At 43.8% G+C, this 25,021-nt stretch overlaps 1 protein-coding gene across 1 annotated transcript in view; it reads right to left on the bottom strand.

The window, feature by feature from the left end:
- Nucleotides 1-24,361, bottom strand: part of LOC144597694 (prospero homeobox protein 1-like) — a 28,843-nt gene extending 4,482 nt beyond the window's left edge. Inside the window, exons 1-4 of the mRNA XM_078407224.1 lie at nt 24,304-24,361; nt 16,147-17,973; nt 8,464-8,565; nt 1,322-1,516 (exon numbers count right to left, since the gene is read on the bottom strand). Of these exons, the coding sequence (XP_078263350.1) occupies nt 1,322-1,516; nt 8,464-8,565; nt 16,147-17,916 (2,067 nt within the window). The 5' untranslated portion in view covers nt 17,917-17,973; nt 24,304-24,361. The remainder of the gene's footprint in view (nt 1-1,321; nt 1,517-8,463; nt 8,566-16,146; nt 17,974-24,303) is intronic.
- Nucleotides 24,362-25,021: the final 660 nt, after the last annotated feature.

The following is a 25,021-nucleotide window of genomic DNA, read 5'->3' as shown; positions in this document are numbered from 1 at the left end:
CCTTTAGCCAGCAGAACGTAAATATCCATATTAAGCTTCTTCACTGAGGGAGTCAAAGAGAACTTGTGCTCTCAGTGGCATTCTCCAGCTTTCAGAATTTTGGGCGGCCAGTTGCTGCCGAGCGGTGGAGTTGCTGCCTTACAGTGCTTGCAGCGCCAGAGCCCGGGTTCGATCCCGACCATGGGTGCTGTACGTACGGAGTTTGTACGTTCTCCCCGTGACCTGCGTGGGTTTTCTTGGAGATCTTCGCTTTCGTCCCACACTTCAAAGACGTACAGGTTTGTAGGTTAATTGGCTTGGTGTATGTGTAAATTGTCACTAGTGGATAGTGTTAGGATAGTGTTAATGTGCGGGGATCGCTTGTCGGCGTGGACTCGGTGGGCCGAAGGGCCTGTTTCTGCGCTGTATCTCTAAACTAAATCAAATTCAAACTACCATTTTCAAACAAAATCACACTCAAAATGAAGTAATAAAAGTACAAGCAGTCCAAAAGTGAGTCACCAGGGATAGTTCCTGGGATAAGAGGATGTTCATATCAAGAGAGGATGTATAACGGTTAGAACTGTTTTCTTTGGAGTTTAGAAGAATGAAAGGTGATCATACTGAAGCATACCAGGTTCCAGGAGAGCCTGACAGGGTAGATGTCGAGATACGTTCACTAGTGGGAGAATCGTGAATAAGGAGACATAGTTTAAAGATGAGGGTGCAACCATTTCAAACCAATGTATGCAGGAATTTATTCTCGCGGAGGGTCGTGAACCTGTGGAATATTCTACCCCAGAGAGTTGTGGATGGATCATTGGAAGTATTTGAAATGGATGCAGATACATTTCTGAAAGATCAGGAGATGGAGGGCTTTGGGGATGTGGCACAGAGCAGGAGTTGAGGCTTGGAGAAGATCAATGGTGGATTGAATGGTGGGGCAGGCTTGAGGGGCTGGTGGTTTACTCCTGCTCCTATTTTCGAGTGTGAGTCAAATAGCATACATGCATTTCAAGAAGTTCGACCAGCAGGTGAGGGAGGAAAGGATGATTATGGTGATAGGGTGAGATGAAGATTGGTGGTTTGGGAGGCAAGGTCATGTGAAGCATTAACACTGCATGCATCAGTGACTGATTTCTATACTACACCTTCAATGTCCTTATCCTCCTTACTATCCTTCGTCCATTGATCGCTGTGTTTCAGTGGGGGTTCATTGGGCAAACGGACAGTTTGATGAAGAGACTTGAGGCAACAGTGTGGGGTGATGGGATGGTGGGCTACAGTTTTATATGACGTAAAAATAAGCACTGCATGTTGAACGCAGATGTAAAAGACTGACCTGGAAGTCATTGGCCTTGTTGTAGTGCCCATTGAGAGCTCGGTAGAGATCAGAGTCCCTGGTCACCTTGAGGTCTCTGGCATTGGTCCCACCATCATTCACAGCATGTCGAGCAAACTTCTCCATCTGGATGTAGTAAAACTCACGGAAGTTGCTGAACCATTTGATAAGCTGAGAGGTGATGCATCTGTTAAACTGGGGATGAAGCATAGATAAAAACCATTGGATGTCAGACTTGGCTCTGCTCTGTAGCAGGATGCTAAGAGGCTGAGCGCGTGGACCACATGCGGCCTACGCCAAGGCTACGCTTGGCCAGGCCTGGACTGTGAACGATGAAATGGGAGCGCCGGCATTATATGCAAAATGAATTTCGCCATGCAATGTTTAATTGCATATGTGAGAATAAATAAATATCCATCACTCGAGAGTCCCCTCAGCAGAGGAAGACTGGAGGCACGACTGCATCAGAGGAAGCGGCACAGTCCAAGGGCAAGCGACTAACAAGCTGGGGTCAACAAAAGATCTGCCCTATCCTTTCAAACCGATGTGAAACTTGACTTATAGCATGATTTTAGCTTCTACTAGTCCAAGTGGCCCCTTTGGGCCCAAACCTTTCCTGCATTGGTGCAGCACCCTCTCCTCCCCTCCCCCCTCCCCCTTCCCCTCTCCCCCCCTCTCCCCAACCCCCCGTCCCCTCCCCTCCCCCAACTACCACCCCCACCCCCCTCCCCTCCTCTCTTCCTCCCTCTCCCCCTCAACCCCCTTATCCTCATTCCTCCCCCTTCCCTCCACCCCTTCCCTCCCTCCCTCCCTAGGAGATAGATTTAAACTTTAAAATGTGAATAACTTAAAAAATATAACACTGATTTCAATTAAACTTCTTCCATTAGCACCAAAGGGACGACGGTGAGTAAGGTGGGTCTAAAATTGTTGTGCTATCGTGTACCGTTTTGGCTGTAGTTCAGGAACAAACAAACGAGAGTTTTAGTATATAGGTTTAAGTGGCAATCTCATACGCAAAGTTTGCTGCGTGGTTTAACTACATCGTCAACTAAATTTACCATAAGGTATCTCGCTATTGTAATTCTGCATCAATTTTACTGTTGTAAAAATAACTTTACGCTCTTTCTGCGAGATTTAAAAAATATACCCTCACACTTGTCATGTATAAAGTGGCCCTTTGCGCTATACTGCTTCTTATTAAATGTGGGTATTACAGCCACTTACCAGCACTGGACAACATCAAATGGAGGCTACAGAGCCAAGAAATGAATGCTGTGGTCTGTGGTTTTCACAGACACAAAATGTTCGGGCTCGTGAAATAGTCAGTGGCCTGTGAACGTCCGAGCACTTAAGAATGAAATAGCACGACACTACTTTTGTTCTTTTAATAAAGGACGAGTCTCACCCCAGACACTCCCTTTTCTCCCCTCTCCCATCAGGCAGAGGTACAGAAGTGTGAACACACACACCTCCTGATTCATGGACAGTTTCTTCCCAGCTGTTATTATCCAAGTGAACCATCCTATCACCAACTAGAGTGCGGTCCTGAGCTACCATCTACCTCATTGAAGACTCTTGGGCTATCTTTAATCAGACATTACTGGATTTTATCTTGCACTAACCGTTATTCCCTTTATCCTGTATCTGTACACTAAGGATGACTCGATCCTAATCACATATGATGTTGTAGGGATCACTGAGACATGGCTACAAGAGGACCAGGGCTGGGAACTGAATATTCAGGGGTACACAACGTATAGAAAAGACAGACAGGTGGGCAGAGGGGGTGGGGTTGCTCTGATGGTAAGGAATGATATTCATTCCCTTGCAAGGGGTGACATAGAATCAGGAGATGTTGAATCAGTATGGATAGAAATGAGAAATTGTAAGGGTAAAAAGACCCTAATGGGAGTTATCTATAGGCCCCCAAACAGTAGCCTCGACTTAGGGTGCAAGTTAAATCAGGAGATAAAATTGGCGTGTCAAAAATGTAATGCTACGGTGGTTATGGGAGATTTCAACTTGCAGGTAGACTGGGAAAATCAGGTTGGAAATGGACCCCAGGAAAGAGAGTTTGTAGAGTGCCTTCGAGATGGATTCTTAGAACAGCTTGTACTGGAGCCTACCAGGGAGAAGGCAATTCTGGATTTAGTGTTGTGTAATGATCCTGATCTGATAAGGGGACTAGAGGTAAAAGAGCCATTAGGAGGCAGTGATCACAACATGATAAGTTTTACTCTGCAAATGGAAAGGCAGAAGGGAAAATCGGAAGTGTCGGTATTACAGTATAGCAAAGGGATTACAGAGGCATGAGGCGGGAGCTGGCCAAAATTGATTGGAAGGAGGCCCTAGCAGGGAAGACGGTAGAACAGCAATGGCAGGTATTCCTGGGAATAATGCAGAGGTTGCAGGATCAATTTATTCCAAAGAGGTGGAAAGACTCTAAGGGGAGTAAGAGACACCTGTGGCTGACAAGGGAAGTCAGGGACAGCATAAAAATTAAGGAGAGGAAGTATAACATAGCAAAGAAGAGTGGGAAGACAGAGGATTGGGACTCTTTTAAAGAGCAACAAAAGTTAACTAAAAAGGCAATACGAGGAGAAAAGATGAGGTACGAGGGTAAACTAGCCAATAATATAAAGGAGGATAGCAAAAGTTTTTTTAGGTACGTGAAGAGGAAAAAAATAGTCAAGGCAAATGTGGGTCCCTTGAAGACAGAAGCAGGGGAATTTATTATGGGGAACAAAGAAATGGCAGACGAGTTAAACCGTTACTTTGGATCTGTCTTCACTGAGGAAGATACACACAATCTCCCAAATGTTCTAGGGGCTGGAGAACCTAGGGTGATGGAGGAACTGAAGGAAATCCACATTAGGCAGGAAATGGTTTTGGGTAGACTGATGGGACTGAAGGCTGATAAATCCCCAGGGCCTGATGGTCTGCATCCCAGAGTACTTAAGGAGGTGGCTCTAGAAATAGTGGAAGCATTGGAGATCATTTTTCAATGTTCTATAGATTCAGGATCAGTTCCTGTGGATTGGAGAATAGCAAATGTTATCCCACTTTTTAAGAAAGGAGGGAGAGAGAAAACGGGTAATTATAGACCAGTTAGTCTGACATCAGTGGTGGGGAAAATGCTGGAGTCAATTATAAAAGACGAAATTGCTGAGCATTTGGATAGCAGTAACGGGATCGTTCCGAGTCAGCATGGATTTACGAAGGGGAAATCATGCTTGACAAATCTACTGGAATTTTTTGAGGATGTAACTAGGAAAATTGACAAGGGAGAGTCAGTGGATGTGGTGTACCTCGACTTTCAGAAAGCCTTCGACAAGGTCCCACATAGGAGATTAGTGGGCAAAATTAGGGCACATGGTATTGGGGGTAGGGTACTGACATGGATAGAAAATTGGTTAACAGACAGAAAGCAAAGAGTGGGGATAAATGGGTCCCTTTCGGAATGGCAGGCAGTGACCAGTGGGGTACCGCAAGGTTCGGTGCTGGGACCCCAGCTATTTACGATATACATTAATGACTTAGACGAAGGGATTAAAAGTACCATTAGCAAATTTGCAGATGATACTAAGTTGGGGGGTAGTGTGAATTGTGAGGAAGATGCAATAAGGCTGCAGGGTGACCTGGACAGGTTGTGTGAGTGGGCGGATACATGGCAGATGCAGTTTAATGTAGATAAGTGTGAGGTTATTCACTTTGGAAGTAAGAATAGAAAGGCAGATTATTATCTGAATGGTGTCAAGTTAGGAGGAGGGGGAGTTCAACGAGATCTGGGTGTCCTAGTGCATCAGTCAATGAAAGGAAGCATGCAGGTTCAGCAGGCAGTGAAGAAAGCCAATGGAATGTTGGCCTTCGTAACAAGAGGAGTTGAGTATAGGAGCAAAGAGGTCCTTCTACAGTTGTACCGGGCCCTGGTGAGACCGCACCTGGAGTACTGTGTGCAGTTTTGGTCTCCAAATTTGAGGAAGGATATTCTTGCTATGGAGGGCGTGCAGCGAAGGTTCACTAGATTAATTCCCGGAATGGCGGGACTGTCGTATGTTGAAAGGCTGGAGCGATTGGGCTTGTATACACTGGAATTTAGAAGGATGAGGGGGGATCTTATTGAAACATATAAGATAATTAGGGGATTGGACACATTAGAGGCAGATAACATGTTCCCAATGTTGGGGGAGTCCAGAACAAGGGGCCACAGTTTGAGAATAAGGGGTAGGCCATTTAGAACGGAGATGAGGAAGAACTTTTTCAGTCAGAGGGTGGTGAAGGTGTGGAATTCTCTGCCTCAGAAGGCAGTGGAGGCCAGTTCGTTGGATGCTTTCAAGAGAGAGCTGGATAGAGCTCTTAAGGATAGCGGAGTGAGGGGGTATGGGGAGAAGGCAGGAACGGGGTACTGATTGATAGTGATCAGCCATGATCGCATTGAATGGCGGTGCTGGCTCGAAGGGCTGAATGGCCTACTCCTGCACCTATTGTCTATTGTCTATTGTCTATAGTCTTTTCGCTGACAGATTAGCACACAACAAAATGCTTTGGCTTTTGAGTCTCTGGCGCGGTAAGGCAGCAACTTCTACTGCTGCGCCATTGTGCCGCCCTAAAGTACAAAGCTTCTAAAGTATCACAAAATGCTGGAGTAACTCAGCGGGTCAGGCAGCATCTCTGGAGAGAAAGAATTGGTGACATTTTGGGTCGAGACCCTTCTTCAGACTGGGTACATCTAAAGTACATCAGTATCTGTAAAATTCTTCTCTGAGAATTTCAAAGGTTCTGAAATGCTTTAGAAATGAAAGACTTTTATTCTCATGTGGTTTTGGTTGGGATGCAAATAAGCCATTAAAAAAATATCTACTTATACACCAGGTTTGGACACCTCAGGACACCCCAAATGCTTTCAGTCAAGAAATAGGTTTCGAGGTGAAACAAAAATTGCTGGAAAATCTCAACAGGTCATGCAGCATCTGTTTGAAAGAGAAACAGTTTCAGGATTCCAATCCTCCATCACAACTGGAAAAGAGAGAGATGCAACTTAATTTTCAGTAGGAGAGTACGCAGGGCTGGGATAGAATGAGAGAATGATAGAATAGCTTTTGTCCCGCCACCCTGACATCAGACTGAAGAAGGGTCTCGACCCGAAATGTCACCCATTCCTTCTCTCCCGAGATGCTGCCTGACCTGCTGAGTTACTCCAGCATTTTGTGAATAAATCGATTTGTACCAGCATCTGCAGTTATTTTCTTATACTATATATAGAATGAGAGGAAATGGCTTCATATCTTTCATCCCAGATCGTGAGTATAAGAGCCAGAAAGACATGATGCATTTTTATAGGACTTTGCGTAGGCCACATTTGGAGTGTTGCTGTTCCGGTTGCCCCAGTAGAGGAAGGATGCCGAAACTTTGGAGAAGGTGCAGAAGAGATTTACTGGAATGATGCCTGGATTAAGATGTTTGACCAGACTTGGATTGCTTATTATGGAACATCGGAGATATCCCGAAATCTCACCTATCCATGTTCTACAGTGATGCTGCCTGACCCATTGAGTTACTGCAGCATTTTGTGGTGGGGGTTTTTTCCATCGTATTTCCTACATTGTTGTACTCTTCATCTTCAGTTCCTTGTGTCTAAGATTGGTACTGTACAACTATTCGAGCTTTAGTGGGGCATTCTGCTACCACCCCAATATGTTGGGAGGGTTGTAATGAGTACCTGCTTTCCCCTATAGGTAAACATGATTCTCAAACCCAGGAATCCTAGAACAGCACCGTCTGGGGTGAGCAATTACTTGTCCCTACCCAGGCACAAATTATTGCGCATGAGGGGCAGTGCTTGAGACTGCAAAAAATCTTGTGGGCAAACTGTTGACGTTTCGAAAATAAAGCCATGGAAGTCTTCTCCTTGATATAAAGAAACAGTGAGGTAAAACAGCCATGACGGAATTGGGTCGGACACCCGGGATTAGATTCCCATTGTACTCAAAGATTCTCTCACACTGAACTGCAGGGATGAGGAAGGGAAGTGAGCTTAATGCATGACCTGGCATTGACCTTGCGAGTCGATGATGCAGAAAAATTGGGATCACTGCCAGGAGGTCGAGAAGGAAGAGATCAAGATCAAACATTGATGCATTTTCAATATTTAGCGAGGAATTTTGCGGGTTGTTCTCTTAGATCCACTGCAAACACTTGTGTATCCTCTCTTGCCAGGGATATCTCTCTCCTGCCACTAAGAAGTTGGTGAAATCTTATCTCATTTAGTTTGAGCCCATTCTTGCTGTTTTTGGCCTGTTGAGCAAGTGCTCCAGTGAAGACCTAACCCTCAATGTCCGTTCTTGCATTAGCTGGAGGTGGACCATCTTTTCAAAAGGGGTAAAAGGTTGCACAAAAGGAAGAGGCATCTAGTAAGCAGCTGCATCATCAAGGGGGATAATGGCCTTGTTTTTGTTGAGAGAGATCACGATGCCATAGACAGTGACCTTCAACAGCCCAAGACCTATATTTAAACTCTCTCTCCTTTGGGTTCTCCTTAAGCCTACCTCTCGTCTCGTGTGCCCACTTTATGTGATCTTCTTGAAGCGCTAACTCCATCTTCTCATCCTTGACCCCCTGGAAGGGCTTTGGGGACTGTAATCATTCACTGGGACCGGAACGAAATGTAGTTCTGTGCAGTTTGAGCCAAATCACTTCACCTCCCAAGAGGTACCTTTAGCCTGTGTCTTGTAGGTCATCACATTCCACAAATAGCACAGCACGTGACATATCCGCACACACTCCTCAACAACACGTAATCATTTAGTTTAGTGGGTATAGCATGGAAACAGGCCCTTCAGCCCACCGAGGCCACACCGACCAATAATCACACTAGTTATTTACAGACGCTACTTAACCTACAACTCCACGCGGTCACAAAGAGAACATACAAACTCCTTACAGACAGCACCCTGTAGTCTGGATCGAACCCTGGTGTCTGGCTCAGTAAGGCAGCAACTCTACCACTGTGCCACAATGCCACCCAATCTCTCAGGCTCTGTCCCTCATCATATGTCTCCAACACACAATTCTCTTTGAAATGTGCTGCATACTCCTCAGTTGGTGTTATTCGGAGACAGTCATAAAGTTGTTCTTCTTACCTTAACATCGAAGAAGTATGTCTTCAGTGTGGTTGAGCTGGGGTATCGAGTATAGAAAAACATCAGCTTGGCTTTCTTCAGGTGATTAGGTGTTAATCCCCCCTGAATTGGAAGACTGGTTAAGGTCATTCAATCAAAGTGGTCAACTGGGCTGGAGAGCATTAAATGACATCTCTAACTACTGTATGTTCATAGATAACTATTATGCTCTGCTTCAAAGATTTAATTCCACTACTATAGAATCATACAGCGCAGAACCAGGCACTTCGGCCCAACTTGCCCATGCCAACCAAAAATAGTCCAACAGCTGAAGAGATATTGTTTCAAAGATCAGGACGCATATGGAAACTTGGTTTCATGTTATTCTCATGCAAGAGAGTCAAACCAGAAAACAACAACTTCAGGTAAATTAGCATAAGAATTTTTATTTAAAGTTTATTTAAAATTGGTTCTGTTTCAAATTCTGTTTCTTACTGGATTTGTCCTGTTTAAGTGTGATTAGTCTGAATGTTTCAATGGGCTGTTCTTGCTGCAGTATTCAACTTGGTAGTAAATATTAATATTGTATGCACTTAAGTTTTTTACATGTGGCTTTATGATGAGTGGCTTTGAGTGTCATGCAGAGACTGCCACTTTACAAACTTTCAGAAATACTCAATTGACTTTAATGCACTTTGGGTTATCTTGAAAGGGATGTAAAAGGTTGCAGCAGGAAAAATGTTCCCAATGTGCAGGAAAAATGTTCCCAATGTGCAGGAAAAATGTTCCCAATGTTGAGCGAGTCCAGAACCAGGGGACATAGTCATAGAATAAAGGGGAGGCCATTTAAAACTGAGGTGAGCAAAAAGTCTTTCACTCAGAGTTGTGAATTTGTGGAATTCTCTGCCACAGAGGGCAGTGGAAGCCATATCACTGGATGGATTTAAGAGAGAGTTAGATAGAGCTCTAGGGGCTGGTGGAGTCGAGGGATATGGGGAGAGGGCAGGCACAGGTTATTGATTGGGGACGATCAGCCATGATCACAATGAATGGCTCAAAGGGCCGAATGGCCTCCTCCTGCACCTATTTTCTATGTTTCTATGTTTCTATAAATGCAACCCTTTATTCCTTTGTAATGTCTATTGACTACTTTTCATTGCCCATACCTCTGTATTCAATACTGAGCAAACTCTCATACTTTCTCTCCCATCAACTTCACATTTTAGTGACCACTTCAGTGGTTGCACACTGGAAGTTTTGAATTAATCTCAGACATTTTTAAGTAATTCTTACGAGGTATACGTGTGGGCCAGAGCACTTTAAGAAGCCCCATGTGTACCCTGCACAATCCAGACTCGAACCCACTTAAGGTTTGTAGCCCCTCTGCTACAAAGTTCGATTGAAATTATAATTTGAAAAGGCACACTTGCCTGTTAAATGAAGAAAAATATATCCACATATATTTTTACATTGCTTCTCTGTGATTGAGCGTGTAAGAGGACATTGGCAGCTGGGAAGTAGTGGATATTGCCTGCATTAGCATCAGAAACTCTTTGGAACAATAGTGGGCCTGGAGTACTAAGTGGCAATGAAAGGCTCACAACCACTCACATCTCCTTGTGAGCACCCGAGAACCTTCTTTAATATAGATAGCAACACACTCCATTCATTTACAGATGCCTAATCCACTTTAATGAAATTATGTCTATTTACATACACTATCAAGCAAACAAGCAAATAAAGGACTTTGCAATTCAGTTTGGGAATATAATTCACTTAATGGATTTCTGTTTTAAGTTGCTCTTTTTTCCCCACTTGAATGTTTCATTGCTTTTGTTTCCAGTTTCAAAAAACGTTGGGTGGGTACATACAGGGCCGTCTTAACGCATGGGCCTGATGGGCACTTGCCCGGGGCCCCACGAGCATAGGGGCCCCATGCTGATCTGTGTATGTTAAGTGACTTGCAATAAATAAATACTACTTTAAAAATATAGGTTCAATAAGTGCTTTTTTCGCAACATTTTCAGTCACTAAGTGCTTCTCACAGCGATCTGTAAGTGCTTTTCGCAACAATGTAGCACCCTAAGTCCATCGCTAAGTGCTTTTCGGTAAGTGCTTTTCGCCGGCACGACGGGGGGGGGGGGGGCTGGTAGGGAAAGGGGGGGTGGGGGAGAGTTACGGTAGGGGCCCCAGTACACTGCTTTGCCCGGGGGCCCATAATGCTGTAAAAACAGCCCTGGGTACATACCAGGGTGCAGGAGTGTCAATTTAGATGAAAAATATTTCCAAAGGACATTCTTCTTGCATGCATGTTCTTCCAACATGTTGTTGGCCTAGCGGTCCTGTCCTTTCATTTAATTAGCTGGATCTGCCGTGAAGTCTTCAATTAACCTTTAAGGTGACAGGGATAAAATTTGAAGGAGATGTGCAGGGCAAGTTTTTACTTCACACAGAGTGGTGGGTGCTTGGAATGCAAAGCCAGGGGCGGTGGTGGAAGCAGGTACAGTAGTGGCGTTTAAGAGGCTGATGGATAGGCACATGCATGTGCAGGGAATAGAGATATCAAACACGTGCAGGCAGAGGAGATTAGATTAACTAGGCATCATGCTTGGCACAGGCATTGTGGAAAGAGGAGCCTATTCCTGTGCTGTATTGTATGTTCTAACCAAATAAGAGGACAAGAGATTGCTGAGAGAATGTTTCATGTGAAATATGAGGCAGCACAGCTGTAGAGTCGCTGCCTTACAGCGCCAAAAACCAGGATTCGATCCCGACTACGGGTGCTGTCAGTACGGAGTTTGTACATTCTCCCCATGATTTGCACGGGTTTTCTCTGGGTGCTCCAGTTTCTTCCCACACTCCAAAGACATACAGTTAAGTTAATTGGCTTCAGTAAAATTGTAAATTGACCCTAGTGGGTGTAGGATCGCTGGTCGGTGCGGACTCAGTGGGCCGAAGGGCCATGTTTTCACACTGTATCTCTAAAACTAAAGACTAAAACTAAAAAGCTGAATTTGTTCCCATCTATTCCATGACCAGCAAGCTGCCCGTTAGCGTTGTGGTATCCGAGAGGAATGAGAAAACCATTTTGTCACAATCCAGCCTTTGGCCACATTACCAAATAAAAAATGAGTTCAAAAATCTTATCTGATGCTCCAGTACATCCGTGAGGAAGATCTTTACCTGTCAGATATGCCAGCTATCAGACAAGATGTTATACTGAGGCCCTGCCTGCTCGGTCACAGTTGGAAAAATTATTTACTTAAAAACCTGACAAAGATTATCTTCGGTAACCTGGAGATTATTTATCCTTCATTTGTTAAAACTAAAAGAGAAAGATTTGCTCGTCATCAGATTGCTATTTGCAGGAACATATTGTTAAAAAACCTGGCTATATTTCCAAGAAACTAGGAACTGCAGATGCTGATTTACAAAAGGAAAAGACACCCAATGCTGGAGTAACTCAGCAGGTCAGGCAACATCTCTGAAGAACACGGATAGACTTCAGTCAGAAGTAAGGTCATCTCTCCATGTTCTCCAAAGACACTGCCTGACCCACTGAGTTACTCCAGCACCATGTCATTTTTTATCATATTTCCTACATTGTCTTACTCTTCAAAATAAAGTTACATGATTGTTTGTAAAACACTTTAGGGCAGGATTGGCTATTTTTTAATTTCGTTGTACTCGTTGTAATGACAATAAATGAATATTATTATTATTATTATTATTATTATTATTATGAAATGGATGACAAAAGTACTATAAAAGTGAGTCTTCTTTTTCCGTTGGATAATGTGCTCAGGTTCAGGTACTTTCAGGGTCATTTTGACTGACTCGAGTTTTATGACCCACTGTAACTAGCTTTTGTACTGAATTTTACCTGAGCACTGGACTAAAATGTTACTGCCTGCTGAACTCTTTGCTGTTAAAGAACACCTGTCTCTAAGGGGGTGTCATTACTTCCACCTCTTTTGCAAAGGAGTTTTACAATTGTTCTTTACACTTTTAAGTAGCAATTACACTAAATAAGTAGTGCCTGTTTTGGTTTTTTTGACGTGACTACCAACCTTAATAATGGGACCAAACATTTGCAATAGAATTCACCTCATTAAATTTGCATCTTTAAACAAATGAAAGATTTGCTTTCCAAAGTGTTCCCACAGGAAACTGCTTTTGTTGATACAAAGGGTGAAGAAAACATTTAATCGACAGAAGCACTGAGGTGCGCAACTTCCGGTTTGTTCGGAGTGTTGAAAGTTCAGTTCAGGTTAGTTTATTGTCACGTGTACCGAGGTACAGTGAAAAACGTTTTGTTACGTGCTAACCAGTCAGCAGAATAACAACACATGTTTACAATCAATCCATTTACAGTGTACTGGTACATGATATGGGAATAACGTTTAATGCAAGGTAGAGCCAGCATGTCCAATCAAGGATAATCCCAGGATCATCAGAGGTAGATAGTAGTTCAGCACTGCTCTCTGGTTGTAGTAGGATGATTCAGTTGTGATAACAGCTGCGAAGAAACTGTCCCTAAATCTGGAGGTGTGCATTTTCACACTTCTATACCTTTTGCATGATGGGAGAGGGGAGAAGATGGAGTGGCCAGGGTGTGACTCATCCTTGATTATGCTGCTGGCCTCGCGAGTTATAAACTGAGTCAATAGAAGGGGAGTTTGCTGAAAAAAAATCCTCTCCCTTCTTTCCTGCTCCACCCTCCCAGCTCAGAGTAAGAATGAAAAAACACATGAATTAAGTCAATCAGCCTCTCATCCCAGCTCCACCTTCAATTAGATCGTAGTTAATGCCCTACCTCAGTTCCACTTTCCTATATTATCCCCACTTCTCTCAATTCCCTTCAGACATTCCAAAAATGTACACACCTATGTTTTGATTCTGTGAATCAGACCCCATGGCCCATTGTGTAGAGAATTCTTCTAATCTCGGTCCCCATAGCACCACAGGATGGTGAGAGATCAAGCCACGTCAACCTCCTTCCTGGCATTGAACTCCTGACCACAGCTACATGATGGGTAGATAGATACAAAAAGCTAGAGTAACTCAAGCGGGTCAGGCAGCATCTCCAGAGAAAATAAATAGGTGTTGTTTTGGGTCAGAAAGCTTCTTCAGACTGAGAGAGAGAAGGGGGGGGGGGAATGAAAGATTACCCACAGTCCAACAATAAGACCAATAAAAATAAGCAATAAAAATAAGCAATAACACACACAATCATAAACCAACACCAAACAAAAAGAAACATCCATCACAGTGAGTCTCCTCCAATCACCTCCTCTCTGTGATGGAAGGCCAGAATGTCTTTTCTCTTCCCCTGCCGTCTTCTCCCGCGGTCAGGCTGGGGCAGTCGGGGCTCCCGACATTGAAGCCCCCACCGGGCAGAGAAAATCCCGCGGCCTATTCCAGGCCGTGCCGGACGGTGAAAGGACCGCGGCGGGCCGACCCAAGCCCCGCGATTCAGGGCGGGCGAAGACGCTGCCGCAGCTCCCGATGTCGACCCCCACCCAGGGGCCTGCGAGCTTCCGACGTCCATGTGGCCAGAACAGATCAGGGCCAGCAACAGATGACCTCAGGAAGGGTGGAGTCCATAATGGCTCAGCCAACAATGGGCAGCTGACCAGAGCCTTCATCTCCCTGCTTCTTTAGAGGTAACTTTCTTTCCAAAATAAAATAAGTCAGGCATGTACCATTTAAGCGGACTAAAGAACCTGGCATAACCATTTGCTTTTTGTAGGGAGTGTGTTGTGGTCCTACTCAAATGATGATTTCATTGTACATAAGCCCTGTCAACATTCAGAGCATTGAGATCAAGGACTAAGATAGCTACATTCTAGACTCATTAGTTTTAACAAGTACAGTTTTATTTTGAGAAAAGATGTTTTCTTTTTAACTTCTCAAACTTTACTGGCAATGACATCAAAAGAAGGTGGGTAAGAGAAGGTCATGGAGGTGCATCCTGGATGGGCTCTTGTCTCCTTTGTGATTTCAGCCAGGTTGAGTTGACCTCAATAGGTAAGCTGACTGTTCCCACATAGGGGTTGAGAGAAGGGTCAGACGTGGGAACATCAATCTGGGAGTGTGTGGAGAGTTGAGGTTCAGAGGGAGCCATGGGCTGGAGGAAGAACAGGCAGAGGAGGAAGGTTTCTGTTGGGGTTCAACAATGCTACCCGTGGTCATTCAAGTTGAGGCAAACTACATTCCCCCACTGCATTAGGATTGACCTGATCAGAAATGGTCAAGTCTTCCATTTGTGTCATCTCTAGAGAAAAAGAATAGGTGACGTTTCGGGTCGAGACTCTTCTTCAGACTGACAGTCAGGGGAAAGGGGAACGAGAGATATAGACAGTAGAAATGAATGGAAGATATGCAAAACCAATGGTAATCAAAGAAAAATCACAGACGGTCGACCTGAAATGTCACCCATTCCTTCTCTCCAGAGATGCTACCTGTCCCACTGAGTTACTCCAGCATTTTGTGTCTATCTTCGATAATTAAGGAAATGCAGGGCACACGATAGGTCTATGACAGACTAATCCCTGAATGTTAGCTTCTTAAATTTATCAGAGTTGGTTTTTTTTAAACTGATGCATGTGATGCAAATGTCATGTCCTCTGGATTTAGTTACATAGCCACAATGCTTCCGTTCCTCTAGCCTAATATCTGCTCATTTGACTTCATGTTAACTTTATCTGATTAAGCTTCTCAGCATGTTTTATATTTTCAAAATGTAATGATCAATGAATGCAAGCAGTGGTATGATTCAGTTTTGTGGTGGAAGCTTCGATGCAAGATGCTGCTTAAAAATAACTGGTCTTTATTTTATTAGTTATGTAGCTTGACCTGGACTCAGTACATTGGTCCAAGAAAGGGCAGAGTTGGCCAGATCACATCACTTGAATCTAATACCCAAGGTTTAATATATTTAACCAATACACTGATTCTCTCAGTTGCAAAAAAAAAAGGCAAATTTCAGCCTTTAAAAAAAAATGTACACACATTTGATAGTTTAGTTTAGCTTAGAGCTACCTCATGGAAACAGGCCCACCGAGTCCGCACTGACCAGCGATCCCCACACATTAACACTATTCTACACACACTAGGGACAATTTACATTTATACCAAGCCAATTAACCTACATACCTGTACGTCTTTGGAGTGTGGGAGGAAAAAGCAGATCTCGGAGGAAACCCACGCGGTCACGGGGAGAATGTGCAAACTCTGTACCGACAGCACCTGCAGTTGGGATCAAACCTGGGTCTCCAGTGCTGCAAGCAAAGCAAGACAGCAACTCTACCGCTGTGCCACCGTGCCGCTCATGTTAATGGTGGCTTGTTGTGTAGTAGTTCGTGAGGCAACAATACTTTACAATCAGTAGTGCTGAACCTTCGGTATCATTGCCCAACATGGAAGGTGTTTGTAGCATTCTGTAACTTTACAAGGTAGCATTTAAATAGGATAGATACAAAAGGCTGGAATAACTCAGCGGATCAGGTAGCATCTCTGGAGAAAAGGAATGTGTGACGTTTTGGGTTGAGACATGACTGAAGAAAGGCCTCGACCCGAAACGCCACCTATTCCTTTTCTCCAGAGATGCTGCCTGACCCGTTGAGTTGCTCCAACATTTTGTGTCTATCTTCGGTGTAAACCAGCATCTGCAGTTCCTCCCTACACATTTAGAAAGGATACATTAGCTGAGGAGTTGGACGTGACCTCCACCATGGATTGCAGCTCCCCACATTCAGACTTGACGTGAGAAAGACTGAGGTTCTCTGCTGGTTCTTGTTGAAAGCTTGGGTACAACTTGTGTGCTTCATGATGCGAGGAAACTTTTGACCTTAGTTTGACAGCGTCCCATGAAAGACACATTGGCTTAAAAGCAACAGTGTCCTTCGCATGTCCCATGGTATGTCCCATGTCATTCTGCATGTTGTACCTCAAAATGGGCTTGGGCAATTCAGTTAGAGACATCTGGGAATCCAGAACTAGTGTTAAAGGTGGCTTGTTGAGAGGCATTTGACAGGCCTGTTTAATAATTGGACCGACAAGATTCGGCTGGCTTTGAGGCGACTTTCTCACCACCAACGGTATTGCTTCCGTCTGATCGTAAACTTTGAAGGGACAAGCGTTGTGACAGCTGTCTAAATACTTGTGCATCATCACTGGATCGGGAGGGCACCGAAACTCGTGAATCGTGGTTTTCGGGTTTGTGTTCTGACATTGTGTGATATTCTTGAGCCTGCTGGTTGGCAGGCTTTGCAGTGCCTGCGAAGAAGTGGTGGAAGGTTTGACAGAGAACAGCTGTACTGCTGAGTCCACAATGTGAGCCATTGCTTTGGTTAGTTCATACTTTAAAGATTCAGCCAGATATCCACCCTCCACGAAAGAGAAACCAAAATGGTTACAATGTTTGAATTTTTGGTCCATATTATGATGTTTATTTGCTTCCTTTCCCATTTTCGGCACTTCCACGTGGTTAATTGTCTGAACACAGTCACCACAGACACCTTGGTCCACATCGCAGAGGTCACCATGATACCTTTCTGAAGAGTTTGCTCCATTTTCAACACCACCCAAATGGAAAGTGGGGTCAGATGTGTCGTCCTGGTCCTCATGCTCCGATTCACTAGCATCATATACTTGGAAAAACTTTTCCTGAAGTTCAAGGAGCTTTCCCTGCATTTCCTGGAGTTGCTGCTTCAGTCTATGGCATTCCTCTCTCCTGAGCTGCTTCAGGGATGATGCTAGCCTGGGACTCTTCCTGGGATTCTCCTCCCACTGCTGCTGCTGCTGCTGCTGCTGCTGCTGCTGTGGAAGTCTCTGCTTCCTCTTGTTCTCTTTGTACAGGCTCATTAAGCACTCTCGCCCATGACCACTCTCCCTCTCGACCTCACTGTTGGGAAGGTTGGCATTTGGAGAACTGTTCATTCCTCGGATGATGCTCTCTACTCTTGCCCTCTTTGCTCGCAGGTGTTCACTAAACAATCGATCCCCTTCACCTGTGTTCACAGGGTGACGCTGACTGAGAGGCGAGCCGAGATCCTGCCCACTGTCTTTGTAGAAGTTGGCGTTTCTCTCCGGCTGAAGGGAGCCAGCATTGGAATGGGAGAGATTCCTTGCTGAGAAGGTTACCTCATGATCTGCCGTATCCCTCTTCTTCGAAGCTTTCTCCAGAAACTGTGAAATAATGGCCCTGCTGGAATAAGAAGGAGCCGAGTCTTCAAATAAATTCTTTTTCAGGTGCGTTTGAAGCTGGTTTATTTTATTTCCTTCGCTGTAGCAGTTGTTAGGATTGGCCGCATCCTGGCCAGGCACCTTGAGGTTCATTGCAGCGGCTGAGGGTTCAGCACCTTGCCTGGAGACGCAATGATTAAAGGGAGTTCTGACTTGTGAGTTGAAGCTTCTTTGTTCCGATTTCAAGGACAGGAGAGATGAACTATGGTATTCAGGCATTGCCATGAACTTGACAACTGTTGACACACCCTTTCAAAGTCAGGAAGAGGAAAACCAGGAGACCTGGGTGGTTTAAAAGAAGTGTTATTTTCTGAGAGAATGTATTGTGCACTTACATCAACTACAACACACATCAAGACCATTCAGCCCAACAAATCCAGGCTATAATTTATGCTCCGCACCCTTCCTGTATTCCATTACAAGTTTCTCCTGAAATTCTTATTGGAATTATTAGCGATCATCTTATGCAACACAAAATCTTTGAACTCCCTACAATGAAAACCTTTCTGCACGCCTAAAACAAACTGCTGGAGGAACTCTTGTTGGTCAGGCAGCATCTATCGAGGCAAATGCAGAGTCGATGTTTTGGGTCGAGATTCTGCATCTTGACAGTCCAGCTGAAGAATCCCGACTCATAACATCGTGTATCCATTTCCCTCGACAAATGCTGTCCGACCCATTGAGTTCATCTAGCAGTTGGATTTTTGCTCCACATTCCAGCATCTGCTGCCTCTTGGGTTCTCCATTCAATCTCAAACTCTTCCAGGTCATAACTCAGTCTTCAATTTCTAAAGAGGAGACATAGAAAATAGGTGCAGGAGTAGGCCATTTGGCCCTTCGAGCCAGCACCGCCATTCAATGTGATCATGGCTGACCATCCAGAATCAGTACCCCATTCCTGCTTTCTCCCCATATCCCTCAATTCCATTAGCCCTCAGAGCTATATCCAACTCTCTCTTGAATGCATCGAGTGAATTGGCCTCCACTGCCTTCTGTGGCAGAGAATTCCACAGATTTGCAACTCTGAGTGAAAAGGTTTTTCCTCATCTCAGTCCTAAATGGCCTGCCCCTTATTCTTCAACTGTGACCCCTGGTTCCGGACTCCCCCAACATCGGGAACATTTTTCTGCATCTCGCCTGTCCAATCCCTTAATAATTTTATATGTTTCTATACAATCCCCTCTCATCCTTCTAAATTCCAGTGAATAGGAGCCAGTCATGGAGAGATAACCAGAGAAACAGGCTGTTCTGCCCATCGAGTCTACATTGACAACCATTTACACCAATCTTACATTAATTTAGTTTAGTTTAGTGATACAGCACGAAAACTTCGGACCACTGAGTCTGCACCGACCAGCGATCCCCACACAGTAACACTATCTTACATACACAAGGGATAATTTACATTTATACCAAGCTAATTAACCTACAAACCTGTATGTCTTTGTGGGAGTGTGGGGGGAAAACGAAGATCTTCAAGAAAACCCACACTGGTCATGGGGAGAGCGTACAAACTCTGTACAGACAGCACCCGTAGTCGGGATTGAACCCGGGTCTCTGGCACTGTAAGCGCTGCAAGGAAGCAACTCTACCGCTGCGCCCCATGCTCAACCTTTCCTTATGGTATAAATTCCGAGTTCTGCTATCGTTGTGAATCATAAAACATAGAACTGTACTGCATAGGAACAGGCCCTTTGCCCCACAATTTCCACACCAAACATGATACAAAGTTGAACTCATTTCCCCTGCTTGCGTTATGACCCTCCATTCCCTTGCGTATTCATGCAGTTATCTAGAGTCTCTTAAATGCCACAATAATTCTGCATCTGCAACATTACTGTGATATCCATTATACAACATGGAGATCCACTCAGAAATTCTCATGCCAGCTGCTTACAGTAAGCAAACATATAGTAACTGACTGCAAATTCAATTCCATTGACATTTAGCTCTGGTACTTAAATTGTGGAAAGATGGTCTTGAATTTATGCTGGCAAAGTTAATTACATCGGTGTAATAGTTTTAGAAGTTAAAGTGCCACTCTGCAGAATAGAATGTTAAAAATCAGTTAAAGAAGAAAGTGGCTTGGAAACAATAAGGAAGGTGAGGGAAGGACAAATTGTTGTTTTAATCTGAATGTGTTTCTTGGTTCATCAGAGAACCAGTTCCCCTATTCTGGTTGTGACTTATTTTGGTAAACTCTAAAAGTCCTCTCAAGGGAGTAATGCTGGGCCAATGGATGTCAGTCTCTTCTGATGTGTATTTGTGGAGGAAGCTGCTGCTGTTAAAATGGGAAGGAGGAAAAAAGCGTTGCTTGGCTCATTGATACTCAGTATTCCAGTGTCATACTAGTCCAAGTACTCCAGTTTCTTCAACTCCAGATTTTTTTTTGGCTTCCATAGATAAACTATTCCTTACACTCCTACCGTGCAGTCCTTCAACATTTATTTATGTTTAAGGATTTTAAATATACATGATTGGAGCCAATCTACTTCGTCTCAGCAAATATACTGTTCATTATGCAAAGGTTCTCAGTGAATTCTCCAGCTTTATGATACTAGACCACGTGGATCCGTTGGGCCCAAACCTCTCCTGCATTGGTGCAGCACCCTCTCCTCTCCTCAACCCCCCTTCCCCTCCATCCCCCTCAACCCCCCCTTATCCTCCCCCCATCTCCCTCCACCCCCCTCCCTAGGAGATAGATTTAAACTTTAAAATGTGAATAACTAAAAATATAACACCGATTTCAATTAAACTTCTTCCATTAGCACCAAAGGGATGACGGTGAGTAAGGTGGGGCTAAAATTGTCGCGCTATCGTGTGCTGTTTTGGCTGTAGTTCAGGAACAAACAAACAAACAAACGAGAGTTTTGGTATATAGATAGATTATCTCAATTATAACATGTTCTTTTTTGTGCATCATTTTGGCTTGTCTTTTCGGGGGAATGAAACCGAAGGGATTGCTCGAAAAGTGCCCACAGACCAAATGCACAAACAAAAAACCAAATCTGCCCTGCTTTAGTAAATTTAATAAAGTATTGATTCTGAACGGAACACTGTGCAGCTTTGTAGTTACTTCACATATTGCATGTTATCTAATTCCATTCGCCTGGACAGAGGCAGCTCCTGCCTTTCCACTTAAATCACTCGGCAGTTAGTGCCTCATCAACCAACGTGCCTCCCTTCAAAGACTAGAGAGTCCTGGACCCACATTGTTTTTATTTGGTTAATTTTTAAAATAATAGTGAAGTCCACAGTTAAACTTTCTACTCAATTTTAGTTGATGTTTCCACCAACCATCACCAATAATGAGCTGGTCCAGGACAATGACTTAGGAAGTGCCCTTTTGTTGCATATGACAATAGGTGCAGGAGGAGGCCCTTCAGTCCTTCGAGCCAGCACCACCATTCAATGTGATCATGGCTGATCATTCTCAATCAGTACCCTGTTCCTGCCTTCTCCCCATACCCCCTGACTCCGCTATCCTTAAGAGCTCTATCTAGCTCTCTTGTTATGTGGGAAGAACTGGTCTGTTCTTCCATTTTGTCTTGTAATGTGGGCAGCATTTCACTCTGTGGGAATGGAACTTTAGATAGACACAAAAAGCTGGAGTAACTCAGCGGGGACAGGCAACATCTCTACAGAGAAGGAATGGGTGACGTTTCGGGTCGAGACCCTTCTTCAGACCACCTCGACTCGAAACGTCACCCATTCCTTCTCTCCAGAGATGCTGCCTGTCCCGCTGAGTTACTCCAGTTTTTTGTGTCTATCTTCAGTTTAAACCAGCATCTGCAGTTCCTTCTTACACAGAATCGAACTTTATTCCAGTGAATGTACCCTCCGAGAACTAGGTTAAACATGCCGGGTGCAGGTGGGCCTTAGGATAAAACAAAACAAGTCTGCTAAGGATAAAAATGAACATGAACTTAAGGATAAACCAAGGCACCTTAATCTTTCTACATAGAAGATATATGTAGAAGATGCATTCTACATACATCTGATAGTAGCCTGGTTTTCAGTGGAAGGTTACTGAATGCTGAATCACAATAGTTAACCCTGTAAACAAGTGTGCGTGACAAACTTTGCTTCTATGCTATCAAAAATGATATACAAATTCTGCATGCTTTGAATCAAGAGAGCAGTCTTTTGCTTGACTGTTCTCCTTGTCTGACAAGTCATTGCGAATAAAGTAGCTGCGGTTTGATACTCACTCACGTCTTGTGCAAGTTATTCAGACGGTTAATGATGCCCACTTGAAGTGCTTACATGTCAAGATATAAACTGACCAAATCAAGCTTAGCCAAGATGTTCTGACACCATTCAGGCTCAAATAACCTGTTAGCACCCACTGTTAAAAGCCACCTTTCTCCGTTTACCCTCGACAAGGTGGTGCGGGAGCCCTAGGATAAACAGAAGGGCTTGAACTCACAACCAAGTAAGAAGTCAGCCAGAAAAGAGGGAGGATGTTGGTGAAAATGGCAATCAACCCTGAGGCTCTTTAGATTATTTATAACCAAGCAACCCAGCGACCTCCCCTTGTTTTATCATATCATCATCATATCATATATATACAGCCGGAAACAGGCCTTTTCGGCCCACCGTCCGTGCCGCCTAGCGATCCCCGTACATTAACACTATCCTACACCCACTAGGGACAATTAAAGTGGTTTTAATTTAAAGTGGTTTATTCGATAATATAAAATCCCAACTAACTAACAAAATTGTGAGTAAAATGGATGAATCAGTTGAACACATATTACTGCTTAAACACAAAGTACTCGTGCTATAACACCAATTCAAGCGCTCAACCAAGAAAACCAACCCCAATGCCAAAATAGTATCTAAACTATGTACAGGAAGGAACTGCAGATGCTGGTTTAAACCGAAGATAACCATAAAATGCTGGAGTAACTCAGCGGGACAGGCAGCATCTCTGGAGAGAAGGATTTCGGGTCGAGATGAAGAAGGGTCTCGACCTGAAACGTCACCCATTCCTTCTCTCCAGAGATGCTGCCTGTCCTGCTGAGTTACTCCAGCATTTTGTGTCTATCTTTAGTATCTAAACTACCTATACACCCTTATGCTACAGTAATAAGCTATCTCCATGTTAAAAAACACACAAGATAAATGTTTATCCAAGTAACCCAATCTCAATGTTACAGTTGACCCCATATTTAGACCAGGTTACTGCAGTGCAGTTAAAAAGGATTTCAATTTTTGCATTCTGCCCCTTTCCGATCTTACACACTATTCCTTAGCAAACAACACAGTGCCTCTTATCTACCCACGAATGATTTATATCACGAGGGGGAAAAAACAATATTTATTTTCGCGAACTTTAGAGAACATACACGCCCGTTTGCTGCTTTTACACTGCCTTCCTGTGTTTCCTATTTCAAACATTTAACCCGAAATTCTGTAGGTTTCACTGCGCCGTCAAGATACCCAAGTTTAAAATCAATACTCCAAAAATAGTTATTTATTAAACGCAAGCGAAACCCTGAATTTTCTAGAAATGGAAGCAACAGGTTGTTATTCGTTACATCAGAAACCCAAAACCTGTGGCAGATAAAAGTGATCCCAAACCAACTAAAATGCCCCCTTTAACCAGTGCCTTCCTGCACCAATCCGTTACCGTTATATTGATCTTGTCAATGCATTGAACATTTCCTGCCTTCAAATAGCATCGCAGGCAAAGCTAAGGTTTCATAAAACTGAGCATTACTGTAACCAATTGCACCAAGGTTTAAAAAAAATTAAAAAATCGGTACTGACCGGAGATTAACCCTCCCAATAACAACCGAGTGTTTATCAACTTCAGTTTAATTTGTTCCATCGCACAGTCATTTGATCACTGTTTATATCAAACATCTTTTGGAGACTACGACTTCATCATTATTAATGAACGACCCACTCACACAAACCTGATATATGTACGAAAGGCGATTTAAGAAAAATCTATATTCTCAAGCCTATTGCAAAATTCAGTGCGAGAATAAAGTTGCTCATTCCGAAGATTAATTGACCTTTATTTATTAGAATTAAAATAGAATTATCATTCTTCACCAGAAAAAAAAATCAGCCCTTTGGTAGGTTAGAACGAATGCAGGACAACGTCTAGAATTTTTTATTTTTTTTAAGAATTAAATTCAAGATTTTTCCATTATCATTAACCTAGAAGTACAGAAGTTAATGCAAGGAATGCAACGAAATAAGGCCAAACCCCTGTTCATTCTCCCTTACATACATTTGGCCGTTTTGAGAAACATATGATACAGATCTATCATTCAATAACTCTAAGCTCGGTTTAAAAGAAACCCGAAACTTAATTCTGCTCGATAGACACAAAATGCTGGAGTAACTCAGCGAGTCAGGCAGCATCTCTGGAGAGAAGGAATGGGTGACGTTTCGGGTCGAGACCCTTCTTCAGACCTTCTCACCAATTGCTCCTCTGTGGAGATGCTGCCTGTCCCGCTGAGTTACTCCAGCATTTTGTGTCTATCTTCGGTTTAAACCAGTATCTGCAGTTCCTCCCTGGACTTAATTCTGCTAAACAGGAAAAACAAGTCATACAAGTGCATTGGAGAAAACAGAGATGATGATAATACTCACATTAGCGTTACAACTTCCTCTGTGCTAGAGGCTCAGTCACTCGGCACGGAACCTGCCTGAGCACCTGTCTGCATCAATAGCCAGCCCTCAATGTCACGCCTTTTCAAACCATATAAGGATAGGGAGGAGCGTGGCACCGTCGACCAGTCCAAGCTCAGGAAAGATAGCTGATGGACAGATTTGCAAATAAAGAGTTTGGCTCGGAGCAAACCATTCAGGGTAGTCCGGTAGTGGGAGGATAGACAGAAAAGAAAAGCTGGAATAACTCAACGGGTCAGGCAGCATCTCTGGGGGAAAAAAGGAAGAGGTAACATTTCGGGTCGAGACCCTTCTTTAGACTGAGAGTCAGGAGAGAGGGAATCGAGAGATTTGAAAAGGTACAATATACAAATGAATGAAAGATATGCAAAAAGACAGATCAATGCCAGCAACGATGACCGAGGTGGAGCCGACAATGGTCTATTGTTGGCTGTGGGGAAGGAGATAACAAGTGATACAAACAGTGAAACTCAGCAGGACGACAGTGAAACTTGTACGACTAGGGTGGGAGAGGGACGGAGAGAGAGAGGATGCAAAGGTCTTATTCTTGCGTTTGAGGCATCAGAAATTATGTAACGCCCTCCAGTTCAATGTGCTGTTGTCGAGGGCTGTGAGGAGGAGGACAGGGGGAAGGAGGACAGTGCAGTCGAACATGACGTGCTGCGCTGTTTGCTGGTCT

The sequence above is a fragment of the Rhinoraja longicauda genome, chromosome 10, assembly GCF_053455715.1.
Source record: "Rhinoraja longicauda isolate Sanriku21f chromosome 10, sRhiLon1.1, whole genome shotgun sequence".
Lineage (NCBI taxonomy): Eukaryota > Metazoa > Chordata > Chondrichthyes > Rajiformes > Arhynchobatidae > Rhinoraja > Rhinoraja longicauda.
The sequence above is the reverse complement of the archived record's forward strand: the minus strand, read 5'-3'. Positions and strand labels throughout refer to the sequence as shown.